At 40.5% G+C, this 24,712-nt stretch overlaps 3 protein-coding genes across 3 annotated transcripts; all 3 read left to right on the top strand.

Annotated features, from left to right (window-relative positions):
* Nucleotides 1–816: 816 nt before the first annotated feature.
* On the top strand, nt 817–2,817 carry myct1b (myc target 1b). The gene is made up of 2 exons (XM_068721712.1): nt 817–951; nt 1,715–2,817. The coding sequence occupies exons 1-2, from the start codon at nt 897–899 to the stop codon at nt 2,209–2,211; spliced, it is 552 nt and encodes a 183-aa protein (XP_068577813.1). The 5' UTR covers nt 817–896; the 3' UTR covers nt 2,212–2,817.
* Nucleotides 2,818–3,294: 477 nt separating this feature from the next.
* On the top strand, nt 3,295–17,489 carry tulp4b (TUB like protein 4b). The gene is made up of 16 exons (XM_068721764.1): nt 3,295–3,400; nt 4,048–4,326; nt 6,149–6,418; nt 7,398–7,526; nt 7,664–7,825; nt 8,069–8,249; nt 8,338–8,445; nt 8,530–8,696; nt 8,959–9,183; nt 9,329–9,563; nt 10,497–10,620; nt 10,832–10,976; nt 11,191–11,284; nt 11,371–11,514; nt 11,604–14,986; nt 15,283–17,489. Exons 2-16 carry the CDS (start codon nt 4,309–4,311, stop codon nt 15,397–15,399), a joined length of 5,502 nt encoding a protein of 1,833 aa, XP_068577865.1. The 5' UTR covers nt 3,295–3,400; nt 4,048–4,308; the 3' UTR covers nt 15,400–17,489.
* A 681-nt stretch (nt 17,490–18,170) lies between these two features.
* slc18b1 (solute carrier family 18 member B1) lies at nt 18,171–24,641 on the top strand. The gene is made up of 14 exons (XM_068721918.1): nt 18,171–18,358; nt 18,505–18,644; nt 20,329–20,424; nt 20,505–20,578; nt 21,230–21,377; nt 21,539–21,695; nt 21,798–21,934; nt 22,027–22,128; nt 22,335–22,426; nt 22,880–22,975; nt 23,060–23,134; nt 23,267–23,360; nt 23,766–23,818; nt 23,968–24,641. The coding sequence occupies exons 1-14, from the start codon at nt 18,328–18,330 to the stop codon at nt 24,020–24,022; spliced, it is 1,350 nt and encodes a 449-aa protein (XP_068578019.1). The 5' UTR covers nt 18,171–18,327; the 3' UTR covers nt 24,023–24,641.
* Nucleotides 24,642–24,712: the final 71 nt, after the last annotated feature.

Here is a 24,712-nt window from a genome sequence, read left to right as displayed (position 1 = left end):
AAAGCTTGATAGCCTGCAGACTCTAGTGGATAGTTAGATTCTCATGGTTCAGCTTATCCAGAACCTTGTCAAGACACTTGGAAACACAACACTTTTTACGTCAGAAGTAAGGTTGTATTTTTAATGGTTGAAGTCTTTTAAAATTGATTTGTAAATACATGAATCAGAGATTGCTGGAAGAGGTAATTAACATAAAATCATCGTTGTTCTGCAAAAATCTAAATTAGGTTAATGTCCCATTAAATGGTAGAAATATAATAATCAGATTTGGTAATCCTACTGTTTTTGCCCTGAGACATGTCAAAACATGACAAAGCAAGGAACAGAATCGCTTCCAATTTCATATATAGCATCTTTAAAATGTAATGAATTATTCCATCCACTGAATTGGAGAAAGACAAATAGAAATAGGCCATAAAGAGCCCATGATGAACCATTCAAATCAACTACCTCATTCATAGTCAAAGCATTACACTAAAGTCAATGTGTTAACAGTAAATCTCTGCAATTTAAAAAACAACCTGTAAATGACATATAACATCTGCACTATACCCATAATGCTATGCAAATACAACCGTAAAGATGTTTCATGGCAGGTTTATTGGGCATTTTGTGGAATTGAACTGTAAAAAGTGACAGCAAAGGCTACACAGTGTATTGATCCTGAGGAAATGATGCAAAAGGAAACAACCCAGTTTCCCAGTGTTGTGTCCCACACAGATAAGCAATGCACTTGCTAATTTTAAAGCCAGAAAGGGAAGGAAGCATGACAGCAAAGTTTCCGCCACACCAAACACTGTAGAGGGGGGGGGAGAAGCAAAAAGCTTGTCTTGGAAAAAGCTTAGCGTTCGTTTGTCTGCTCGGAGTGGAATCTAACACCAGTTTATGGTGGAATTATGGCACACAATGAAACACATCCCATTTTGGAAATACTAAAATCATTTAATCTTGGTGAGTGTACATGTGTTTGTTTCTTTTGAAGATCTAAGTAGTATCCCAAAGCTACTATGTAAGAGTAGCATGTTGTATTGTAAAACGCAGATAGTTCTTCATGATGATAGTTTCATTTCCAAAAAAACACTCAGCTGGTATCTTTTTTTCGTCTTCGTACCATTTTATCCCTGTGTTGCTTCTGTTTAATTCCATTTAGCCTATTTTGTGTCCTCTATTTAAGCTAATTATTTTAAATTCCTATTTATGTATGTCTTGTTTTTCTTTCATGTCTCATGTCAATGTCTGTTTATGTCTTATATAAAGCAATTCAAATGGCCGTGTTGTGGAAAGGTGCATAAACGTGCCTTGAACAACTTTTCATGAGGACAATCAAATGATACAAAGTGAAGATTTTATTTCAGTTTGTGCTTCAACACGATACTATACCTAGACAGTGAGCCCACACGTAGGTATGATGTAAGATTTTATATAACGCTCGCCTAGTATAGCAGTGTCCAGCAATAGCAAATCAATAAAAAAGAACAAAATTCCCTGAAACAATCTGGCACATAGGAGATGTACTCATGCATCTGCTCCTTGTCAATGCAAATAAGATTCTATTTCTATCTTGAATTGCAACTGAAAAGTTCATCTGGGGAAATAATCTTTCCCATTTTTAGAACAACACAATGCATCCTGCCTCACATTCTACTAAACATTCATTACAGTATTTTCCCTTTTTTTTTAACTCTGCATTGGGTTTTTTTTTCCCCTTTTCCAGGCGATATGATTTTAGCCTTCTGTTTGTCAGTGCTTGTGGGCCTGCTGCTCGGTGCTCTGGTCTACGTTCTGTTGACCTGGGCATCCCGGCGCCAGGCCACCGCCAGGATCACCAGGCGCTCCAAAAAAAGATCCAGCACTTCACAAACAGCCATGGGCAACCAGCTGGGCCTTTACAGAAGCACCTTTCTGAGCGTCTACAGACAGCCCTCTCTGGAGCCAGTGGGGCCTCTGGGGAGTAAGCCCGGCGTAGAGGCCTCCACCTTTCGCCCAGTGCCCAAGAGGAGCAGGGCTGGCCTGGAGATGGCAGAGGACACTCTGATCACCATGCCTGAGGACACAGCAACTTCAAACTCGTCGGATTCAGCAGCCCTCGTACCAAACAAGAGACATTCCTTCTGGTTGGGCGGCAACGGACTTAAAGGATTCCTACCCTCACAGACTCCCCCTCCTGCATACGACAGTGTCATCCATGCTTTTGAAGAGACGTGCACTTGAATCTCTCTGCATAAATACAAGAGAAACTGAAAAAGGGAGAACAATCTGGAATTACACAGGACTTTCTGACTGTGCTCTGCTATTTATCAGACCATTTCCATCACTATTCAGTCTAAAGAAGTGTCCTTAACTGAATGAGATGCTTCCACAACTATCAAGTCTCATCACAGTGTTGAGATATAGATGAGGGATGCAACTAATGACAATTTTCATAATTGAGAATGTTGCATGTTAGTTTCTCGATTAATCACTTAGTTGTGTTATCTGTAGAATGTCTCAGAATAAAAAAGAAAATACCCATCATATATGCAGAGCCCAAAATAACTTCTCCAAATGTCTTTTTTTAATTTACAATGATATAAAATAGAGACAAGCAGCAAATGGAGAAGATGTAACAAGCAAATGATTGCTTGAAAAATGACTCAAATGATTAATCAATTAATCGACTAATCATTGCACTTCTAATATTCTGTAGTTATTTGCTATGACCATGCATGTAGTGAAGAGAGTCTGAGGCATTTTAATCTGATCACATGAAGATGACGGAAACACTGTGAGCGAGATGGTTATATATTATCTAATACCACAATAAAGATTTAATATTGATTTGAGTCCAGTGCGTGTGCTTTTTGTGCATGAATAAAACAATAGAAATCACTTTATATATTTATATTGAGTGAATATAGTGGCATAGGCGGCTTGGCAAATAGAGGAAGGTTATCGGTTATTAATTAATAAAACTTAACATTGTGGCAGGAAGGACAGTCCACTACAAGCACATTCATCACATCAAGGTCTTGTGTCAAGAATGTCACTACAACTTACATTACAAAGATGGGGTGCGCCGAGCAAGGTTGCCATTATGAAAGAAACCCCCTTTTGAGGTGCAGCAATACATCTAGTTTTGATTATAGTGGCGTGTGGACCAGGCTCCATATCAAAATATAGTAAAAAATGTGGTTAAACTGTACACACTTACCTTCGGTGATTCTTGATAGGCGTATTATGTGTGTTGGTGCATTCGTTTTAACGGGATTTTGAAGTTCGGGGTCTATTTTCCGTGCTAACTGCCTCATGGCAACCCGTTTTAAAGCCACAACCCCAAAGTGCGCCAGCGGAACAGTGCCTGGCAACACGACCGCACTGTGCGCCGACTACCTCTGGATTAACGCGGTTACAGCGGTGTCAGGTACAGTACGTACAACTGCATAATGTGTGTCCATATATAACCTCTTTGATGAATGCACTTATTGATTTTTACCCCCAAGCAGCTCATCGGTCTCATCAGCAGTGGCTCATTCAGACTGCTGCATGCGGTCAGATGGTCTCCAAGACGCCTTTGAATGAGAAATGCAATTGATGTAATGTGTAATGTAGTGAGAGAACCTTTACAGAGGAGATGCTGGGTCTTTAACTTCGACTTGTATTGGATGCTGGGAATCTTCATTCCTTCAAAGCAAGAGGCAAACATGTTTTTAACCGTTGTTTGATTGAAATGTTATTAATTTATTCCTAGTATCTGCATTAGAATTCGCTGATGGTGTTTTTTTTAATGTAGAAATTAGAATATAGGAGTTCACATCCTTGCCTGGTGTTTGACGTAAAATAGCAGAAACGGACAGTCTCAGTACCCATGGAGACTGCGAGTGCCCTGATCTCCAATGCAGTGTTGCTGTTGCATAGAGACGGAGAAAAACTGTGGATTTCAAGGTTGATGCACTGAATGACAGCGCGGCTATTTTAAGCGAGAACCACCTCTGTATCACTCTCTTAGATTATCATAGTTTGTTGAATAATGGTGTTTTTGATTCGTGTATTTCCTTCTCATTTTAACAGGATGACACGACTCTTCAGAGCCAAATCAGGAAGACACGGGGTGGGCCACTGACATCAAAGAAGCCTCATTTCATGTCAAACTCTGAAGTGCAGAGCTGTTTGATTTAAATTAGAGTAGAGTTGGACAACATCTGGCTGTACGATGCATTTTACTTCCCCATATATTTTATTGTAAGCACCAGGAGCATAGCAGCCATTACCCTTCAATGCATCATCTGAATGGAAATATGGACACTATCAATGGAGGATTTTTAACTCAACATGTCCAGGAACTATGAGGTATGTTGAATTTCTTTCACATCTGAAACGATTTCCCCAGGTTACTCAGTCATTTTCTAAGATAGTATTACATATTATACTTACAAATGGGCCAGTCAGTATAAACTCTTTCTGTGCAGCCAAACATTATTCACATTTACAGGACTTCATTTTAAATTCATTGTAACATGTAATGCGCAAGACATGCTTGATATATTTGATGGAATTGTTCAGCCAAAAACATGGAGTCTTGTATTTAGCTATTGTACTCAGTGTAAACATAATTCAGGTTCAATGAAGAGGTGAAACAATAAGAAAGATAATATGGAATACTGTCAGACATTGGAATAAGATAAGAAGAAATAAAATGGCAAAGCTTTTAATTGGAAATTTAGCTTGTTCTGTTTCAAAATATACACTATGTCCTTTATGACATTATGTTGGCTCACGGTTGGAAATGAATGCACTCAGTCTTAGCAATAATTAAATGAACAGAAAGCACAGTATTTCAAGAGGCAGTAAAATACATTTTGATTTAAAAAAAAAATCTGCCTTAAAATATAATTTACACAGTATTTATATAATACTTTTAGTTTGGGAATCTGTAAAAACAAAAGACAGACTGTAGTGATGACATCATCTAGGGACAAGTCCTGGAGCTGCTCCACAGTGAATAATAGAACAACAGCTACAACACTTTGAGCAGCAGCCATGGTGATTTTACTGGTATAAGGGCACATTTAGTGATTCACTGTAGCAAGCTCTGTTCATTCAAATGATGGAATATCTCGAACAGAGAGAGCACCAGCCCCTTGGAACTGTCACATTAGATGCCTATGAACTAGCTTAGTAAGATTATTCCCATTAGTATGTAGATATTTTTTACATAGTTATTAGTGGATGCAACTTTTCACCTTTTAGGCAGCTTCATTTTAACGTTAAATCCACCCTTGTCTTGGTAACCAGAAAAATGTCACCACAAGGTGCATTAAGTGGCTTTTCTGGACCTTTCTGTTGTAACAAAATTTGCCCAGCTGATTTTGAAATTTCCATTTGTATGAGCATATTTAGGACTTGTCATCTATGATGACTTAAAAACTGTGATTTAAAAGTTAATTCTTGAGTTGGAGACAGAAATTAAAAGAATAATCTCACCACTAGGTCCATTTAGTAGCCGAGGCCTTTTAAGTGCGTCTTCCTCAGCAGATGGAGACGCCAGAAGGTCCAAAGAAGTGAGACTATTTTTGTCACCAACTGTTTCCAAGGTCGAGAATTCACTTTCAATCTCATCTATTTAATGGTTTGTTTTACTGTCTTTCTTAGTAAAAAGCTCGTCACGAGGGTGAGCAAGATTGGCATGGGAAGGACCCAAATACAGACAGTTTAGGAAGCAGGAGGATTTATTGTTGAGGCGAGGGTATGTATAGGTTTATAGGCAGGTACTGGTGGCTTGAAAGCAAAAGTGCAAAGCACCTGGCAACTTTAATGATCTGGCAGAGAATGAATGGAACTGGGCAGATACATGAACTGAGAGGCTGATGAGGGAATGAGATGCAGGTGAGGAGGTGAGGCAGGATGGGAACAGGTGTGTAGATGGGTGGGGCAGTCAGGTGATGGGTAAAGTACGGAAAGTCTGAGGGAATAAGGAATGTGACTGGAGAGGAGGGACAGAGAGACAGACTGACAGGCAGAACAGTGTACATCCAAAAATGTCCTGAACTTCAACATAAGCCAGTTTTTAAGTAAATTTAGTCCGACACAAACTGATAACGTGCATTTTATCTGGTTTTATAATAAGGTCAAAAAAGTTATATATTTCCTCTTCCTCTGCTTTACCTACCAGCCTGGTCACTCAGTAGGGATGTTGGCTGCCGTGGAACATGGTCCCATCCTCTGCAGCGACTCCAACATCCTCTGCCTCTCGTGGAAAGGCAGGGTCCCCAAAAGTGAAAAGGACAAGCCGGTGTGCCGGAGGCGGTACTATGAGGAGGGCTGGCTCGCCACGGGGAACGGAAGAGGAGTTGTTGGGGTGACGTTTACATCGAGTCACTGCAGGAGGGACAGAAGCACGCCTCAGAGAATCAATTTTAATCTGCGAGGACACAACAGCGAGGTCTGGTCTTGACTCTAGCAATATCAATGTCTTCACTGTCAATTTCTTTTTTCAAATATGTTTTTAATACTTTCAAAAGACTTTCTAACAAAGCTGACATGTTTTTATACCTAACGAAATCCTCCGTCCTTATATTAACAACAATGTTTCCTGTCTTTGACAATAAGTTAATATGAGATAAAGGTTTAACAATCTACTTTGGGAAATTTGATTGTTGCAGCAGCAAAGAGTGCTAGAATATATCACGTGTATAACTTTGCATATAAATCATCATAAATGAAATAGAGGTAAAATAGAAATGCAGCCAACAATTACAACTCTTAAATGTACATAGAAAAGTAGAAAAAGTATCGAAACTATGTACTAGTCTATAACTAATTAGCTCATGACCATAAGAAGACAAAAATATGCATACAATATCAAATATAGTAATCTATAGAGATATAGGCAGTAAAATCGCGAATTGTTTTTTAAGTTGCGTTGTATGCAATTCAAATCAGATGAGAAAGTTAAGATATGTAAAAAGAAAATAAAGACATTCAGAGCAAATGTAGATGTCATAATTTATGTCTTGAATATTTGCATATTTTAATTCTTCTGTGCCAGCAACAGCAGTGGCCAGAGGCATAATGTCCTTCCGTCCGTCCATCCGTAAAAGTAATATCTCAGAAACACCTTGAGGGAATTTTATTCAAATTTGACAATCACACGTCCACTTGGACGCAAAGATGATTTGAATATATTTTGGAGTTAAGAGGTCAAAGGTCAAGATCACTGTGACCTCACGCCTGTCTGGTTCTCGTGATATCTCAGGAACGCCTTCAGCTAATTTCCTTCCAGCTGCAGTGGACTTTGAGATGACATTCAGCCTAAAAAGCTTTTTTAGCAATGTGCTCACACACTATATGAATCATGAATGTTCCTCTGTGCAGAAAACCACCTGGGTTTGCGAAAAATAGTAACAGTGTTTTTTTTGCAGGTTGTCTTGGTGCGTTGGAATGAACCTTTTCAGAAACTGGCCACCTGTGATATGGAAGGAGGTATTTTTGTATGGATCCAGTATGAAGGAAGATGGTCTGTAGAGTTGGTGAACGACAGAGGAGCCCAGGTAGACACTTTTTTCTTCTATCACATTCAAACACAATGTATTATCCTGCTATATATACTAACACATTATACTATAAGACTGTAATGCACTTGATGACACAAAAAACTACCTCCCACTGGAAAATTTCTTCCATCCAGGTGAGTGACTTCACTTGGTCACATGATGGCACTCAAGCCCTCATCGCGTACCGGGATGGCTTTGTGTTAGTTGGCTCGGTCAGCGGACAAAGACACTGGTCCTCAGAGATTAACCTGGAGAGTCAAATCACCTGTGGCATCTGGACGCCTGATGATCAACAGGTACACATTTCCTGGTTGAACTTGTAGGAATGACTTTTGGTATTAGTTAATCTGTCTGTTATCTTTGATAAGAAAAATGACACGTGGGGTGAGATTATTTCCTTTAAATGCCTCAAATACAAGATGAAACAACTTAACCACTATAATGGGCTTTCTTGCAGAACTCCTCGACCTAGAATTTGATGCTCCAGCGCATTTTCCTCATGTCCATCTATTCAAGTTTAATGTACAATGCCCCCTCAGGTCTTGTTTGGTACGGCAGATGGTCAGGTGATAGTGATGGACTGTCACGGACGAATGCTCGCCCACGTTCTGTTGCACGAGTCCGACGGGATCGTGAGCATGTCCTGGAACTGCCCCGACTTCCTGGTTGAGGACAGCACAGAGAGCGACACAGACTCTGATGACAATATTCTGCCTTTAGGTAAAGACACATCCCCCACAAAACCTCACTGCTGATATGACAGCTTACTACCTTGTCTAATAAACTTGCTTTTCTTTGTTCTTCCAAGTGCGGAGAGTCAAGCCTTTGTTGACAGTCACCTTCTTATCAGGAGATATCAGTTTAATGAACAACTATGATGACCTCTCTCCTGCCGTAATCCGCTCAGGCCTGAAAGGTATAAAAATTCATGTGTCCCAAGCATGCCGATCAATTGTGTTGATCATAACACATAAGGTTTTTGTGCTCCTTCACTCCACAGATGTTGAGGCCCAGTGGTGCTCCCAGGGAGACCTCCTGGCTGTGGCCGGCATGGAGAGACACGGGCTTCCTGTCGACTCTGCCTGCTCGTCCATCATGAGGAACGCACTTGTTAAGTTCTATAATGTCCAAGGAGAGCACATCTACACTTTGGAAACACCGGCACAGGTTGGTCCTGTATAAATGGAGGGATGTAGTAGATGTCTGGGCAAGTCAATTAGATATTGCTACAGTAAAAAGCACTACAGTAAGATGCAGAATTGGTTCTGAATATAATTATGTACACTATGCATATACACATTGATATTTTGAGTGTCAGAAGAAAAACAGACAGGATTGACAGATGAACCAGTATGAGAGATTTGATAAATAGATGCAATGAAACTGATTACTATAGGAATTCTTTTATTGTGAAAATTGCTTTTTTCAGAGACCCATCACCACCATCTGTTGGGGTCACAGAGACTCTCGTCTGTTCCTTGCATGTGGACCGGCTCTGTATGTGGTGCGTGTGGAGCACAGGGTGGCCAGCCTTCAACTTTTATGCCAGCAGGGCATCGCCAGCGCCCTGCGAGAGGAGAAAGATGTGGGGAAACTCAACATGCCCTCGCTGCTCTGCTCTTATGTCACCACTGCTTTTATACCCACCATCAAGGTGCATTAATCCCTAATTAGTCATTGCAGTAATAGTTAGAGACAGCTTCTTATCAACCCTTGTTGATAATACAAAACTGCTGACTGAGACATGTTTTCATTTGAGGTTCCAGAAATCCTACAGCTCTTTCCTCTCTTTGTTCTAGCCCCCAATCCCTGACCCCAACAACATCCGTGACTTTGTCAGCTATCCCACGGCTGGGAATGAGAGGCTCCATTGCACCATGAAGAGGGCAGAAGACAGCCCTGAGGCAGGCGGACCCTGCTACACTCTATACCTAGAATATTTAGGAGGACTGGTGCCCATTCTCAAAGGAAGGCGCATCAGTAAATTACGGCCTGAGTTTGTCATTATGGATCCAAAAATGGACAGCAAAGCAGGTGGGAGTAGACCTTAGAGTCTTTTCTTAGGGACTATTTATTTTTCAGTGGTTCCAGTGAAAGGTGTTTACAGTGAGGTCTGAGGATTATCCAGAGAAACCACTAAATAAATACAATTATCTCAGAGACGTATATCTCAAGACAACAGTTCATAGAGCTTAAACTGAATTCATGGCTAGAATGAAGATATTTTATGAGGTATTTTAATTAAAAAATTTAGAATTTTGTGAAATATGCTTTCTTGCTGAGAGTTAAATGAAAAGATTGATACCACTCAGAGATTGTTAGCTTAGCTTTACCTTACCACTTGAAGTCAAGGGAAACAGCTAGCTTGGCTTTGTTCAATGTTGAGAAACACCCCAAAATGGAGCTAATTAACATGCCAGTATTTTTTTTTTTTTACAAATATACAGACAGCACACAGGATATTAACTTGGAAATGTATTTTTCATTTCACAAAGTATTTAACTTAAGACAGAGCCAGGCTAGCTGTTTCCCGAAGCTTATAGTCTTTATGCTAGGCTATGCTAATCGGCTAGCTGCTTGCTTTATATTTGAGACACTCCTAATGGTAGCGGACAAATCTTGTTCCTTGTCATCTTGATGTGAAATCTGAGCCTTGTTCATCCCTTTAAATGTGCTCCATTTTAAATATAACTGGGCATAATCATGCAAATTCACCTTGAGTAAGAACAAGTACAGACTCTGGTGATGAATGCTCTTTGATGTAACATGGTCCGGGGCTTAATACAGGAATAGCCTGTACCATGACCTGGCTGCACTCAGGTCACGTTTAGCCTGTGGTCCCACCAAACGTGGGAGTGCATATTTACTTACTTTCTTATTCTTACGCTGCGGTAGTTTAATGTTGGTATGTTGCTATGACTCAGTTCAAACTCACCTCTGCTGTTTTGTGTGGGTTTTTTTTTCCAGAGGAGGTGTGTGTGAATCCCATGATCTCATACAATGACAGCTGTAACTGCTCTGACTCCAGTGACATTGAGTTGAGCGATGAGTGGGTCGGAAAGAAGTCACCAAAGTTATCTCGAGGAAACAGGTCACCAAATCTCTACATGTCAATTTTACATAAATTATAATTTTTTATAAACATTACACAGGCCTGAACCACAGAACGCCTTCAGATGTTTTATTAGCCATGCTATTTAATCATGCTAGTTAAGTTCATGTCTGTTTCATCAACTGTAACATTAACTGAACCATATTTCAAAGGAAAAGATTATTAAAAGCTGCATCTCTTTGTTTCAAAGGATGAACTTGGAATCCAGAAAATCGCCCAAACTTTCGCGCGTCAATCAGGAAGGCCAACGGTCGCCACGATTACCAACAAAGAAGCCTCCAATTCGGTCTCCCAGTCTGACGCGTCGAGAGTTTTCTATGGATGGGATCACAGAGGTATGAAGCTGCATCATTCGCTTATGATACGGTACCTACTTTAGTAATATGTAATTTTTCACAATTAATTCATAATCTAGATGTCACAAAAGTCTTTCTGGGAAATGGTGAATCAAATCAAAACAAACAAACAGCTACTTTTATATCCCTCTTACTACCCGGTATATCTCTCCTGTTAGAACAATAACTGTCTTTCATTTCTTCTGCTTCAAAGCACAACTACCTTGCTCAAGTCACATCCAACATTTGGGGGACAAAATTCAAAATTGTTGGACTTGCTTCTTTTCTCCCCGCCAATCTTGGTGCAGGTAAATGTCACAAAAGTCACATATTCAAATCACATTGACCATTGTGATCAGTTTAACAGTCACCATGACTTTCTTTGATGTTTCAGTCATCTATAAGACAAGTTTGCTTCATCTACAACCGAGGCAGATGACAATCTACCTTCCAGAAGTGCGAAAGATTTCGCATGACTTCATGAGCCTGCCTGTGTTCAACCCCAATGTGTTCAGTGAGGATGAGGATGACTTACCAGGTGTGAATGAATATTAAGCACAATAAAATATATGACAACGTTTTGTGCTAAAAGTCACTTACACAGTTCTCCTTTGTGTTTTTATAAAGTGATGGGGCCATCTGGAGTGGCAGGAGACAATCCTCCCTGTACAGTCAACATCCCTATTGCTCCCATCCACAGCCCGGCTCAGGCAATGTCTCCAACTCAGAGTATCGGCCTGGTTCAGTCTCTTCTGGCCAACCAGAACATTCAGCTTGATGTCCTGACCAACCCTACAGCCACTGCGGCAGCTGCAGCCGCAGCCGCAGCAGTTTCTGTCCCTGTTACGGATCACGGGCAGGATGCAGTTCCATCACCGTATCCAGTGCCAACTAGGTACTCAAACCCTGGTCAAGTGATCTTCAACGGGCTGGAGATGGGTCCTCTTCTTCCTGGTACTCTTCCTCCCCCACCTCCACCTCACCATCTCCCACCGCAGCCTCACCCGCAGCGGTCCCATTCACAGCCGCCTCGCCAACTGCCGTCCAAACAGTCACAACAGATGCAGACGCAGCAGCAGAAAATGCATCATCATCAACAGCAACAGCAACAGCAGCAGCAGCAGCAGCAACAGCAACACCATCATCAGTCCCAATCACAGCAGCAACAGCAGCAATTACAGCAGCAACAGCAGCAATTACAGCAGCAACAGCTGCAGCAGCAACAGCTGCAGCAGCAACATCAACAGCTACAGCAGCAACAGCAACAGCTGCAGCAACTGCAGACTCTGCACCAACAGCAGCAGCAACAACATCAACAACACCAGGTTCAGCAGCACCAACAACTCCAACAAAATCCGACGCACCAACAGCTTCATCACCAACAGCAAATCCAGCAGCAGCAACAACAGATGCAGATGCAGCACGAGCAGATGCAGCAGCAGCAGCAGCAAATGCAGCAGCAGCAGCAGCAGATCCGCCAACAGATCCAGGAGATGAGGCAGCAGCAGCAGCAGCTGCAGCAGCAGCACCAGCAGATCCAGCAGCAACATCAACAGATGCAGAGGCAGCACCAACAGATGCAGCAGCAGCTGAAGATGCAGATGACGCTGCCCCCTCCTCCGTCTGGCTATCCAACCATTTCATTACACCAGATTCATCTTCTGCCTCCCCCTCCAACCACTGAGCCTGGGTTCAACAGGGGGGAGCACTCACACACTCTTAAGCCAAGTCTGCCGCGGACTTTACCTCCCTTCATTGAAATGGATGGATCTATGGAGATTCAGATGAGGAAGGTGAATCCTCCTCCTCCTTACCCGGGCACCGTAGTGTCTTCAGCGACAGTTACAGCCGTCGCTACGCCACAAACTCTTGTCACAAACTGTGACAGCCCAAGTGTCCTGTCGCCAGACCCTTGCCTGAAGAAGGACGAGTTTTTGCTTCACCCTGTGACTTTGCAGTACCCGACACCTCTAGGGTATGAAAGGATCACAACCTTTGACAGCAGCGGCAATGTGGAGGAGGTTTGTCGGCCACGCAGGCGCCTTGTTCGCAATCAAAACACGTACGCTGTCCACGGCATCGGAGGCTCGGCCACACTCAAAGTCACATCCTCTGAGAACAAAAAAATTCAGCTTCCCTACAGCTCAGCAACATTGAGTCGTCTCTCCGTCCCTCGATACTCAATACCAAGTGGAGACCCTCCTCCTTACCCTGATCCAGCCAATCAAGTAACTGCTACACTTCCTCCTCCTCAGAGAATCGACAACAGTCTGATTCATGCCACTCTACGCCGTGACCGCAGGGACGTGGGACTTAAAGTGCCACAGATGATGGAAAGCTCAAGAACCCTCCCCACCAAGGCTAAAATGAACAGTGCACTAGCACTTACCTACCAGCAGAGAGCGCCCACAGCGTTGTACACATGCACACAGTGCAGCAGTAACAGCAGCAGCACCAGTGTCAGTGTTAGTGGTGGTGGAACTACAAGCAGTGGCATCGCAGGCGGCACAGTGGTGAGGCAGGACTTCCCGCCAGGGAAAGGAGCACATCACAGTACCATTATTGTGCACTCCAAAAGCACCTCACCCATGGCCTCTCAGTCATCTTACAGTCTGTTGAGTGCCGTGGATAACAGCAGGGACAGAACGGTGTACGTCAACTCCGCCTTTACCGAAGATGAGACTTTAAATCAGCAGTGTCACCTCGAAAAATCTGTGCGTCAGCTGACTCTCGGCGACGTCAGTTTGACAGTCAAACGCCCTCCGCCTTACCAGTGGGACACCTCCACCACAGAGGAGTTCTGGCTCACTCCAGAACAAACAATGTTAGGTCCTCCACCAGGACCTCATAAACCGCCTCCACTCATCATCAGTCAAGCTCAGCACTTGGACATGACTCGGCTACCATTTGTCCTCACGACTAAACCTCCAACCAGTCAGACCACGAGCACTCTTACTTTCCCATCCGGTTACCAGATATCTCTCGCGCCTTTTCCTCCGAGTGTGGGTCACGGTGGTCCTCCACTTCAGACCTTACAGAACCCTCCACCAAGTGAAGTGGTTGGCTCAGTCCCTTTTTCTCAGCAGGAACCCAACTTGGTCTTGCCACCAGGCTATCCTCCAAGTCTTGCTAACTTGGCCTGCTGCCCTCTCCCTCCAATGTATCCAGGAGCCAGCTCATGCGCCGGACTTCAGCTGCACCCGGTCAACCTTCACCCCTGGAACCCTTACCCCTGCCCGCCTCCCATGCAAGACCCTCCAGCACCTCCCCTCCCGACCAAAACTCATCAGATTTTAGAGAAGCCAATCCTCTCACCACCTCCTCCATCTGGTCCACCCCCACCCCCTCCTCTACCCCCTCCTCCTCCACCTACTGAGCTACCACCATCCAAAAGTTCCACTGAGGATCTAGCAGAGTCTGCCAACAACTTTCTAGAGCCATCGTCTCTGAATGACAGCCCTGTGCCACAGGAGTCAGAGCGCTTCAACAAGAAGAGCCGCAAAAGACTGGACAGCCGAGCTGAGGAAGCCAACATGACCACCGTCTCTGAAGGCAAATCTAGAAAGGAAGGGCGCGCGCTCTCTGACTTCAACACTCTCATTTCCAGCCCAAGGCTCGGCAGCAGAGAGAAGAAGAAGCCCAAGGGGCAGAGGGAGCAACTCAATAAAACCAAGAAGATGAGCAGGACCACGAATGAGTTCCAGGACAGCTCGGAGAGTGAGCCGGAGCTGTTCATCAGCGGCGATGAGCTCATGAACCAGAACCAGAGCAGTAAGAAGAGTTGGAAGAACAAGCGCAGCCTGCGTATGGCGAGTGAGCTGGAGGAGATAAAGTGCCGCAAGGCAAATGAAAGAGAGGACCGTAGTTTGGGAAGCCAAGGATTCGTCTATGTTATGGCCAATAAACAACCGTTGTGGAATGAAGCCACCCAGGTCTACCAGCTCGATTTTGGAGGACGAGTCACACAGGAGTCAGCGAAGAACTTTCAAATTGAGCTGGACGGTAGACAGGTAATGAGATAAGAAATGCTGAAGAATTCATATTTTAAATCATTAGTGAAATGCTCTTTTGGTTGATTTACAGAACATTTTGTTGCAACTATTTTTCTACTCACTTTTTAATCAAAAATGGCAAATATGAATTGGCTTTTTTTTTTATTATTTCAAAATATTCTAACGTTTCAGAATGAAAAGTGTGTTCTGCAAAAAAAAGAAAATCACTGGTAGTTTGATCAACAATCATCGTTAGTTGCAGTCATAGATGATGTGTTGATTAATTCATGCTTCCTGTTTTCTGTCTTTCTTAGGTGATGCAGTTTGGGCGAATTGATGGGAATGGCTATATCTTGGATTTCCAGTATCCTTTCTCAGCAGTGCAGGCATTTGCTGTTGCCTTAGCCAACGTGACTCAAAGGCTGAAATGAAAAGGTTTTGTTTTGTTGTAGACTAATTGAAAAGAAGCCACAATGGTCGAGCACCCCAATGTGTGGGGATGAAGCTGGGAAAGTGTCAATGTCGTGGTGATTCTTTTTAATATACATGACGGTCTTGCACATGCAGACGATTTACAATCAGTCTGTTCAAGGCGATATCAGTATAGGTCAGTGGTGATGGAGACTACACCAGTTATTCCATCCTTTCTAGTTCATATGTTGAATGTACTCAAGCTAATTTTATTTATTATTCAGATGTTATATAGTGAAGTAAAAAAATATCAACCTTCCCTGGATAATCAAAAGGTTAGTAAGGTACATGTTGGAATGGATTTTAAAAGCAGTGTGGAGGTTTAGTACCGCATGTGGTGCCAAAGACATCTTAACGCTCTTAAAATTGTGGCTAATTTAATGTATTTCAAATTAATTAATATTTTATTTGTGTTTGTGATGTTTATAAAAAATATACACAGCAAATACCTTCATTCATAGTTACAATGGCTGTCAAAATTGCAAATACATTTTCACCAAGCCATACCATACGTGCACTATTTTAGGTCAGTTTTAAGTAATTAAGTAAATAAGTTATACGGTTTTATTATACATATCAAACTGATTGTTATTTTTCCCAAATACCTTTATTTGTATATTTATTCTTCATTCAAATCCCATTTGTTTAAGACAATGATTTGATTTTGAATCTTTAATTTTTGTATAAATTATTTTCAAATTGCTGAAAATGCAATAGAAGAATATATTGATTCTGCAACTGCAACATGAAGAGTTGACTGCAGTTCATCATAGTTTGTATATTTTCTATTCATGATACTTCTATGAAGTGGTGCAATTAACATAGTCAACCATATTCTTTTGGCCACAATACTGCAAATCATTTTTCAGTCAGATGCCGTTATGATCTGACAATGCATTCGTAATTTTTTATCGTCAATTTACACATTCCTTTTAATTTCCAAAACCCCCCGTCTACATTTTTGAGTAATGGTCTACCGTACGTTTATGTGTGCCAAATAGTCAAAATGCATTTGGCTTAAAGTAAGTTAGTGGGGAATACGGTAGAAAATGGTTTTATCCCCACTAACGGAAATGTGCATAAGCGCTGAGATCCTCTCTGAGAATCTCAAACTTGGTTGGCTCTGTGTTGTTTTCATTGGGTGTTTATGATGCTGCTACATCAGTATTTTGCCTTGTTGGAAACCAGTGCTGCTTTAGATATATATATAGCTTGTGTGCAATAACGCTACTTACAAAGAACTGATGTTGTACTTGCAAAAGAAAATACAATACTGCTTGCACTGTGTATTTAGTAAATTAATTAACATTATTATATGCTTAGAAAATTGTGCTTATATGTTGCTAATTTCAGTAATTTTGTACTTCACCTTTGATTTAACATGGTAACAAGAGTTTTTTTGATGTTCAACTTAGAAAAAAAGAACGAGAACAATAAACTTGCAAAGGTAATAATTACAACTTATTCACAAGTTGTTAAGATTAACTGTCAGTAGGAGTGAGATTTCATGTAGATTTGGTGCTAATGTATAAAGAAACAAATGTAGAAAGGAAATTGTGTTATTTGCTAAAACAAGGTTGTTGTGACATTTGTCATTTGCTAAAAGAAGGTTATTTTAAAGTATATGAAGAATGTATTTTGAGAGAGGCTACAGAGAGTTTTAATTTAAGAGCTTTTCATTTATTGCAGCTTTAGAGATTTCAGCGACAGTGTGTGTGTCAGTTATCAGCAATACTGCCTATGAATAGTTGGTTGCCTGAATTTTATTTCTCTTATTTTGTGAAGGAAACAAATATGATGCGACCATAGGTTTACATGGACCTATCGGCAGGCCAAAATGTAATAAAAACACATGGTTCCAAATTTGTTGTTTTGTGTCATTTACAGTTTGGCTCTTTCACTCTCTGATGCAAAGTTGGTGACAGCCCATAAAACAGGCTTCCTCCTACGGTCCCTTTGTTTTTTAGTTATGAAGGAATCAATAGAAGTACTGTGGTTCTGCAAAGAGAGTGGCAGATTTATTAAGATGTATTATTCATCATGTTGTGCATGTGTGTAAGTATTATTATTATTATTATTATTATCTAGGAATCTGTATGGATCAATTGTAAAATTATTCATAGTACATTTATCTTTTTGTGTAATTAAAATGAAATGCTAATTTAGTCATATCAATACATTGTTATATATATATATTTTATACTATATTTATATTTTGTTTTTTCATGTACAAATACAGTATACTGTATATCTGTAATTATTGCTATTGTGGTAGTCATGGTAGTCATAACTTTATGTTACACATTGTTGTTGTTTTTTATACATTTGATACGTAAAAAATAAATTCCCATTACAATAAAAAAAAACTCAAACTCAAAAAATTCAAGCGATTAATTAAACAAACCCATAAATTAACATAGTAAATCATTAATTAAAGTAGTGTGTATTTTGTGTTGATTTAATTGTTAATTATATATATATATATATATATATATATATATATATATATATATATATATATATATATTAATTAGTGATTAATCTGAGAAACCGTATATGGTATACAAACTAAAATGTGGAGCGATTAAAAGAAAGCAGTGTTATTCATTTTAAATATTTAGTCTTAACTCTATCAAGTGGCGCCGGAAGCTGGATACCGGGGCTTTTATTTTGTTGAGTGCTTTCTGTTCATCTGACGTGTCAGTTAACTTTATTGAGGAAATACCCCGCGCTGTCTCAAGACTGTGGCTCATTGTCGCTGAACAGACAACCAGGAGCTGAGTGACTGTCTGCTGTTGGTGTTTTCAGGTTCCCTCTGTGTGTCGTTATGTCACCGTCTTTATTTCTGTCCTGAATAATTGGATGTAAGAAAACCTGAACATTTAGAAATGGACCCGGAAGTTGACCTCCAGCAAGCAGGTTGGTGGCTTTTAGAAAAGTGTAATAATTTGTTGGCTTTGTTTTGAATCCGCTGAACTAACCACTAACGTTAACATTATTTAATTTTTTTTTCTTTTTTCTGTTTCTTAACTTTTATTAATTCATGTTTTTTCTGTTCACAACAGATAACAGCGCTCCAGCTGAAACAACAGGTCCTCCTCCAAGGATGACGAGACAGCAGATTCTCACCTTGATATCAATGGCATCTGTCAACTTTAGCTCGATGATCTGCTACTCAATATTAGGCCCATTCTTCCCCAATGAGGTAATCCAAAAGTATTCCACATGATAGTGAGTTTAGGGGTTTGAGGAGCACTTATGGCATTTTTAATCAAAAGTTTTATTAACTTTTGAAAGTAGACATATTAAATTATTCCTCTTTTGAATGAAAAGTTAATTCATTAATAATAATAAAACATCTTTAGTTAATTCAACAAACTCTGGTCTGGTATGACCAGTGTTGTGACTGATGTTAGTAAACTTTAAATTAATATTTCTGTGTATCTAACACTACTGTGTCATGCAGTTGTGACTCTTACACTGTTACACTATGTTTTAGCATCAAGTTTGATCAATTGGTCAAGTTTTTGAAGTGTCTTTTTAGGGACTTCGGTGAAAATTAGCCTTTAAAACTCACTGATTCATTCAATCACAGGCCCTGACAAGTAAACAAATACATCTAAGTCGAGCATCACAGATGCTGCTGTTCAGCAAAGTTATATTTGTTAGCTTTAATGGTTAATAAATGATTTTGCTTAGTTTTCAAGATCAGTTATTTGGCATTGTTAAGAACAAATTTTGGTTTACCAGGTTGAGAAAATCCCATTGGCTGCTGTTTAAACCTATTACCTATTTGGTAATAATGCAGTTGCAACTATTGTTAATCCATTAATAGTTTTTCTTCATCAATGGTTTTCTACAGCCCTTTTACAACCCCTTTTAAAGGCTGCCCAGCCAGAAAGTGGGCATTTTACTGCATTGACTTGTAACAAGCATTATCATTTTAATGTCTTGTTTAATGTGCACTTAAGTCTGTCTCATCAGTGATGTGTAACGTCAAACAGCAAAGCCCAGACACTACCAAACAGGACCACTGTAAAAAAAAAATAAAGACACAACAGCAAGGCAGTGTGTCTTGAAATACGTGTCGTATGCTTTACCCAAATAAAAGAGCACATGTTAATAATACATATTATACTGAGAGAGTGTATACTTTAAATCCTGGTGATTTGCATTTGCATAACATCTGCACAGGCCTCATTTTAATAACATAAATGTTAAGTAGAGAATGTCCAGTCTATTACTAGCTCATTAAAATACACACTGATGGCTTTTGAGGTAGCTGCTATCAAATAGACTAATAAAATAAAACTGAAATACAGGACATAACCTTTGGCCTGTTGTGGTGATTCAAGATAGAATACATAATATTTATATATCTTTGAGACAAACTTTAAAAAGTAGTAACATTATTCTTGTTTTTGTGCTGGTAAAGGATGTGAAACATCAGCTGTGAACCATAATCAGGGCTCCATTGTTTGTATCCAATAATTCGTTTGGCGCTACAAACGGATGCTTTTCTTAGTCTGACGAATAGCGTCGGTGGCCGTGTCTTCTGAGTGGAGTGAATGAGTGATCATGTGCTGGACAGACATCCCTTCCTGCAGGCCAGAGAATGACTGGCTCAGTTATACTCACTGGTCTCAGGTAAGCTCAGCTGACAACATGGGTAATAACTGTGAAGCAAAGGTTAGGGCGCAGTGGAGTATTAAATATGATACGGTATTGATAAGGCATTAATGCATTATTTTTAGTCATCTGCTCTATCAATATGTTATCCATTTATTGAGCATTTGTGTTCTTAACTTTCCATCACACGTCCTTACTTATGTTACATAGACGGTGTGAAATAAGACCAATAGATGCCTAACATGTATATTTCCACACAGGCAGTGAAGAAGGGAGCCAGTCAAACTGTCATCGGCCTCATATTTGGCTGCTACGCTTTCTGCAATTTTATTGGCTCATTGATCATGGGGAAATATGTAAGTGCATATGGTTTATTTCTTATCAGTATGTGAAGTGCGGGTTGCTGTAACTCACTCTCTCTTTGTTGTCGTATCAGATTGTCCAGATTGGTGCAAAGTTCATGCTAGTGGCGGGGCTTTTTGTGTCTTCAGGCTGCACCATCCTGTTCGGGTAAGTGTCAGTACTGTGTGCTCCGTTAGTGATGATGGTGACCAAAGATACATATCACAACTCACCTCATACAATAAAGTCATATTGACATGTTTTAAGCAAGTTGGCTGCAAAACAATGAAGGATGGAAATATTCTGCATTCTTACAAATCTATTGAAAAGATGACGAAGACCAAAGAGCACCAGCTGTTTAGTAATCTGCAGATAAAAATAGTTCCATTAAACCATTTTCTCTTGATTTTACAAATGTTTGCTGATATCTACAGTGCCCAGCTGTTTTAGGAAATGATTTAGCCTTCTTTAGCCAGTGAGAATGAGATCCACAGACAGGGTGGGAAAGTTGCAAAGTACTGAGAGACAGACTAACACACACATTATTGGTCTTTTCGTTGGATTTGTTCCCAGTAAGATAAATAGAGAATAACACCTCAACTTTAGAGATCATTGTGAAAGAGTATTTGTTTTATAAATGCAAGGTCACATAACAGAGCCTGCCATATGGCACAATATTATACTGGCAATGTGCATTGCTTCATGAATGTATTGTTTTTCTCCACTTTATTTGAATGTGGCTGCATGCAGACTTAGATTTTAGATTTTAGATTTTATTTGTTCCAGTGTTCCTGTTTGACGTGAATTTGTTTCTTGCAGGTTACTCGACCGTGTTCCCACGGGAGCCGCTTTCATAAGTCTCTGCTTTATTGTGAGGTCGATAGACGCCTTCGGCTTCGCAGCAGCTATGACCTCCACTTTTGCCATGACAGGAAAAATATTTCCAAACAATGTGGCAACTGTTTTGGTGAGTGCAGACTTCTGGCATGTTGTTTAGACATTAGAATCACGAGAAAAACAAAAAAAGGCATTATGGTTGGGGTTGTTTTCTAACTCCCGTTTCTCCCAGTGTTCATGGAAAATACTAAATGTCTTCTGACGTGTAGTAAAACATTTCTCTCTGTTTAGGGAAGTTTGGAGATTTTCACAGGACTTGGTCTTATTCTGGGGCCGCCGCTCGGAGGGTGGTTCTACCAGTCATTCGGATACGAAGTCCCTTTTTTGCTTCTTGGATGTTTACTACTGCTTATGGTTCCTTTCAACATATACGTCTTGCCAAGCATTGGTACTAGTTTCATCATATTATGTATGTCACTTCTATAAATTAGTTGGTTGTTTTTTTTCGGATTGTAACCGCAAGCTGTACTTTGTGCTTCTGTCCAAACAGAAGCAGAACCCTCGAAGGATTCTTTCTTTCTGCTTCTCACCAAAGGGAAAATCGTCCTGATCTGCTATGTGATCTTCACTCTTAGTGCAGGTCTGGGCTTCTTGGATGCCACGTTGTCCCTGTTTGCCATGGAGAAGGTAATATCCTTACTTCTGATGAAGTCAACTTACTGTAGAAAGAACCTTTGTTGGGCTTCCTGTGAATACGTTTTCCCTTTCTGTTATATCAGTTTAACCTCTCTCCTGGCTACGTGGGACTCATCCTTCTTGGTTTGTCGCTGCCCTACTGCCTGGTATCACCACTGATTGGGTATATTACTGATAAATATCCTGTGAGTATGAAGGCAAATGTGGATAATTCTTTCAGAATTATAAGTTTTACATGTTGAACTAAATCCCTTGTGTGTGTGTGTGTGTGTGTGTGTGTGTGTGTGTGTGTGTGTGTGTGTGTGTGTGTGTGTGTGTGTGTGTGTGTGTGTGTGTGTGTGTGTGTGTGTGTGTGTGTGTGTGTGTGTGTGTGTGTGTGTGTGTTCATCAGTCCACCAGGTGTTGGTTCGTGGTGTCAGGAGGTACCGCCACAGCATTTGGTTTCTTTATGCTGGGCCCCGTCCCTTTCCTTCACATCCAGAGGTTAGCGTGTGGTGAAGATGGAAAGCAACAGAGACCCTCTCCTTTAAAAGAATAGCCCCATATTTGTTTTGAAATAGGTTTATTCTATTCTATTTATTATTATCTGTCCATTTAATATGGAGTTACAGCCAGCAGCCTGTTAGCTTAGCTTAGCATAAAGACTTGAAACAAGGGGAAACAGCTAGCCTGGCTCTGAGGGAAGGTCACAAAACATGCAGTCATGCTGTTCAGTGTATTTTAAAGCTCTTATCAAGAACACAATCATGATAAAAAAAAAGACTTGAGTCTTTAAATTGAGTATTCATTTACTGTGATTTTGCTACTTTTACTTGAGTTGAGTACTTCCTCCACCACTAGAAGTACTCAGTAGGTAAGGTGTTGTCTCAAAACTATAATTCCTTTAGGTTAACGGTACTAACTTTATATTATATTCTGTTTTTTTTGCTTGTGTAGTCAGCTGTGGTTGGTGGTCTGTATGCTCGGTGTAATTGGGTTTTCTCTGGGCATGACTGCAATCCCCACGTTCCCTGAGATCATCACATATGCATAGTGAGTGGCTTCACCTGTTGTGCTGCTATTCATTTATTTTAATTTGTGTATATAATGCATAATGAAACACATTCTTCTTTGTAGTGAACAAGGATATGATGAGGGGCTAAGCACTCTTGGAATGGTGTCTGGACTTTTTGGGGCATTTTGGTCCTCGGGGTAAGTTTTTACCGACATCCAAAAGCCCTTTGCTTTTCAGTAGCCTGAATATAGAAAAACAAAACAAATGAACATTACATCAATTGTCTCACTGGTTGGTACTTATTTTCTGCCGTTTGATTTTTTTTTAAGGATGTTTTATGGCCCGATAGTGGGTGGCCTTATCACGCAGCATCTGAACTTTGAGTGGGCAGCTGCGGTCCAAGGAGGCTTGGCGTTATTGGGTGTAAGTATCAGTCCGTGCAGTGTTTGTGTGCATGACGAGTCCATGTGAGAAAAGGACACATGAAGCAGGAGAAAAGTGCCAGAACCGTCTCACTCGCTGGCGTATGAACATTGTCTTCTTGTGATTTGAAAGATTCCAGTTTACACTTTACGACCATATCATCAGGAGTAAATCATTAGTCGCTCATGCACACAACGGCCGATTTTCAAGCCTGTAGAATGTTGTCAGTGTGACAGAGACAGCATGAGACTGGGAGAGTTGCCACTTTACTGGAGAACATTTTTTTTATTCCAAGCCTGATTATCAATCACACCACAAAGATCTGATAGAGAAACAAGCGCATGATTCTCCTTTCTTAACAGTTACACGATTGAAACTAAATGACCACTCTCACTCTCTCCTCAGGCCTTTCTCCTTGCTGTGTATTATCTGTGTCATCCTCAACAGCAACAACAAAGGTAATCTTTAACCTCATATAAAGCTGATCAGACTCATGCCAGATATTTAGATTAACTGTATACTACGTGGAAGGCTATTTAGACTTTGTATTTGTGTACTTTCCTTAAATGTACTGGGTGTAACACTCACTTTTATGTTTGAATTGAAGTGTTCGAAAAGACAGTCGACCAACCAATGAAAGCACCCCTCTCCTGACTGAATGAAGCCCTCAGCCACATGTGGAAGGATGCCATACCGAACCAAACACGATCTTAATGTGTCAGCTGCTTGTGGGCGTCAGCCTCCATGTTGCTAAGTGGTTTTTAATGTTTTGTAAATTATACATTTTCTGGTGTTGCAGAGATTGTAATGCTTTTGAATGGGTCACGGAAATATTTTCATGGAAAAGTATTAAAAACAAGCCTAAAAACAAAGTGGTACTTTAGTGTATTTCAGATTTTACATGAGAAATTAAATAATTGATTTAATATTGTGCATGGTGATAAATTAATGTAGTATGAATGAATGTAGTCAAACCCTGAAAAGTCCAAACTAAATGTGCCTTTTGTTCTGAAGCTCAGTTGTCATCACATGACCTGGCTTTCATGTCGAAGTTACACAAGAGCTCCTGACCACATTCATGACAACATGGAGGAAGTAAGCATGTTATAATCTATATTATTTAGGTCATAGTGAACCTCAGTATAATTCAACAGGGAGCATCGTGTCACATTCACTGCAGTTGGTGATTTTGTATGTTGTGCTTTCTTTTCTGACTGAAGAATTTTACGATTTTTGCACTGATTTTAAATAAAAACTGTAAATATGTGAATAAAAAACAGACACCTGTGTGTTCATTGACTCTATCCATACCATGTATGTGCACGCCATGTAAGTGGCATGTAGCCTGCTTA

Source organism: Cebidichthys violaceus, unplaced genomic scaffold (assembly GCF_023349555.1).
Source record: "Cebidichthys violaceus isolate CVI_PGR_0920_01 unplaced genomic scaffold, fCebVio1.0.p SCAF_28, whole genome shotgun sequence".
NCBI classification, from domain to species: Eukaryota; Metazoa; Chordata; class Actinopteri; order Perciformes; family Stichaeidae; genus Cebidichthys; species Cebidichthys violaceus.
Note: the sequence above shows the minus strand (reverse complement) of the source record. Positions and strands in the feature narration are given on the sequence as shown.

Excerpts from the sequence above, each read along its gene's own strand:
- myct1b (XM_068721712.1), top strand. The coding sequence starts at position 897 with ATGGCACACAATGAAACACATCCCATTTTGGAAATACTAAAATCATTT. Across the intron at positions 952-1,714 it reads ACTAAAATCATTTAATCTTG|GCGATATGATTTTAGCCTTC; the intron begins GTGAGTGTACAT and ends CCCCTTTTCCAG.
- slc18b1 (XM_068721918.1), top strand. The coding sequence starts at position 18,328 with ATGGACCCGGAAGTTGACCTCCAGCAAGCAG. Across the intron at positions 21,378-21,538 it reads ACAATGTGGCAACTGTTTTG|GGAAGTTTGGAGATTTTCAC; the intron begins GTGAGTGCAGAC and ends CTCTCTGTTTAG. Across the intron at positions 22,976-23,059 it reads GAGATCATCACATATGCATA|TGAACAAGGATATGATGAGG; the intron begins GTGAGTGGCTTC and ends TCTTCTTTGTAG.
- tulp4b (XM_068721764.1), top strand. Across the intron at positions 9,184-9,328 it reads CTTTTATACCCACCATCAAG|CCCCCAATCCCTGACCCCAA; the intron begins GTGCATTAATCC and ends TCTTTGTTCTAG. Across the intron at positions 11,515-11,603 it reads GGATGAGGATGACTTACCAG|TGATGGGGCCATCTGGAGTG; the intron begins GTGTGAATGAAT and ends GTTTTTATAAAG.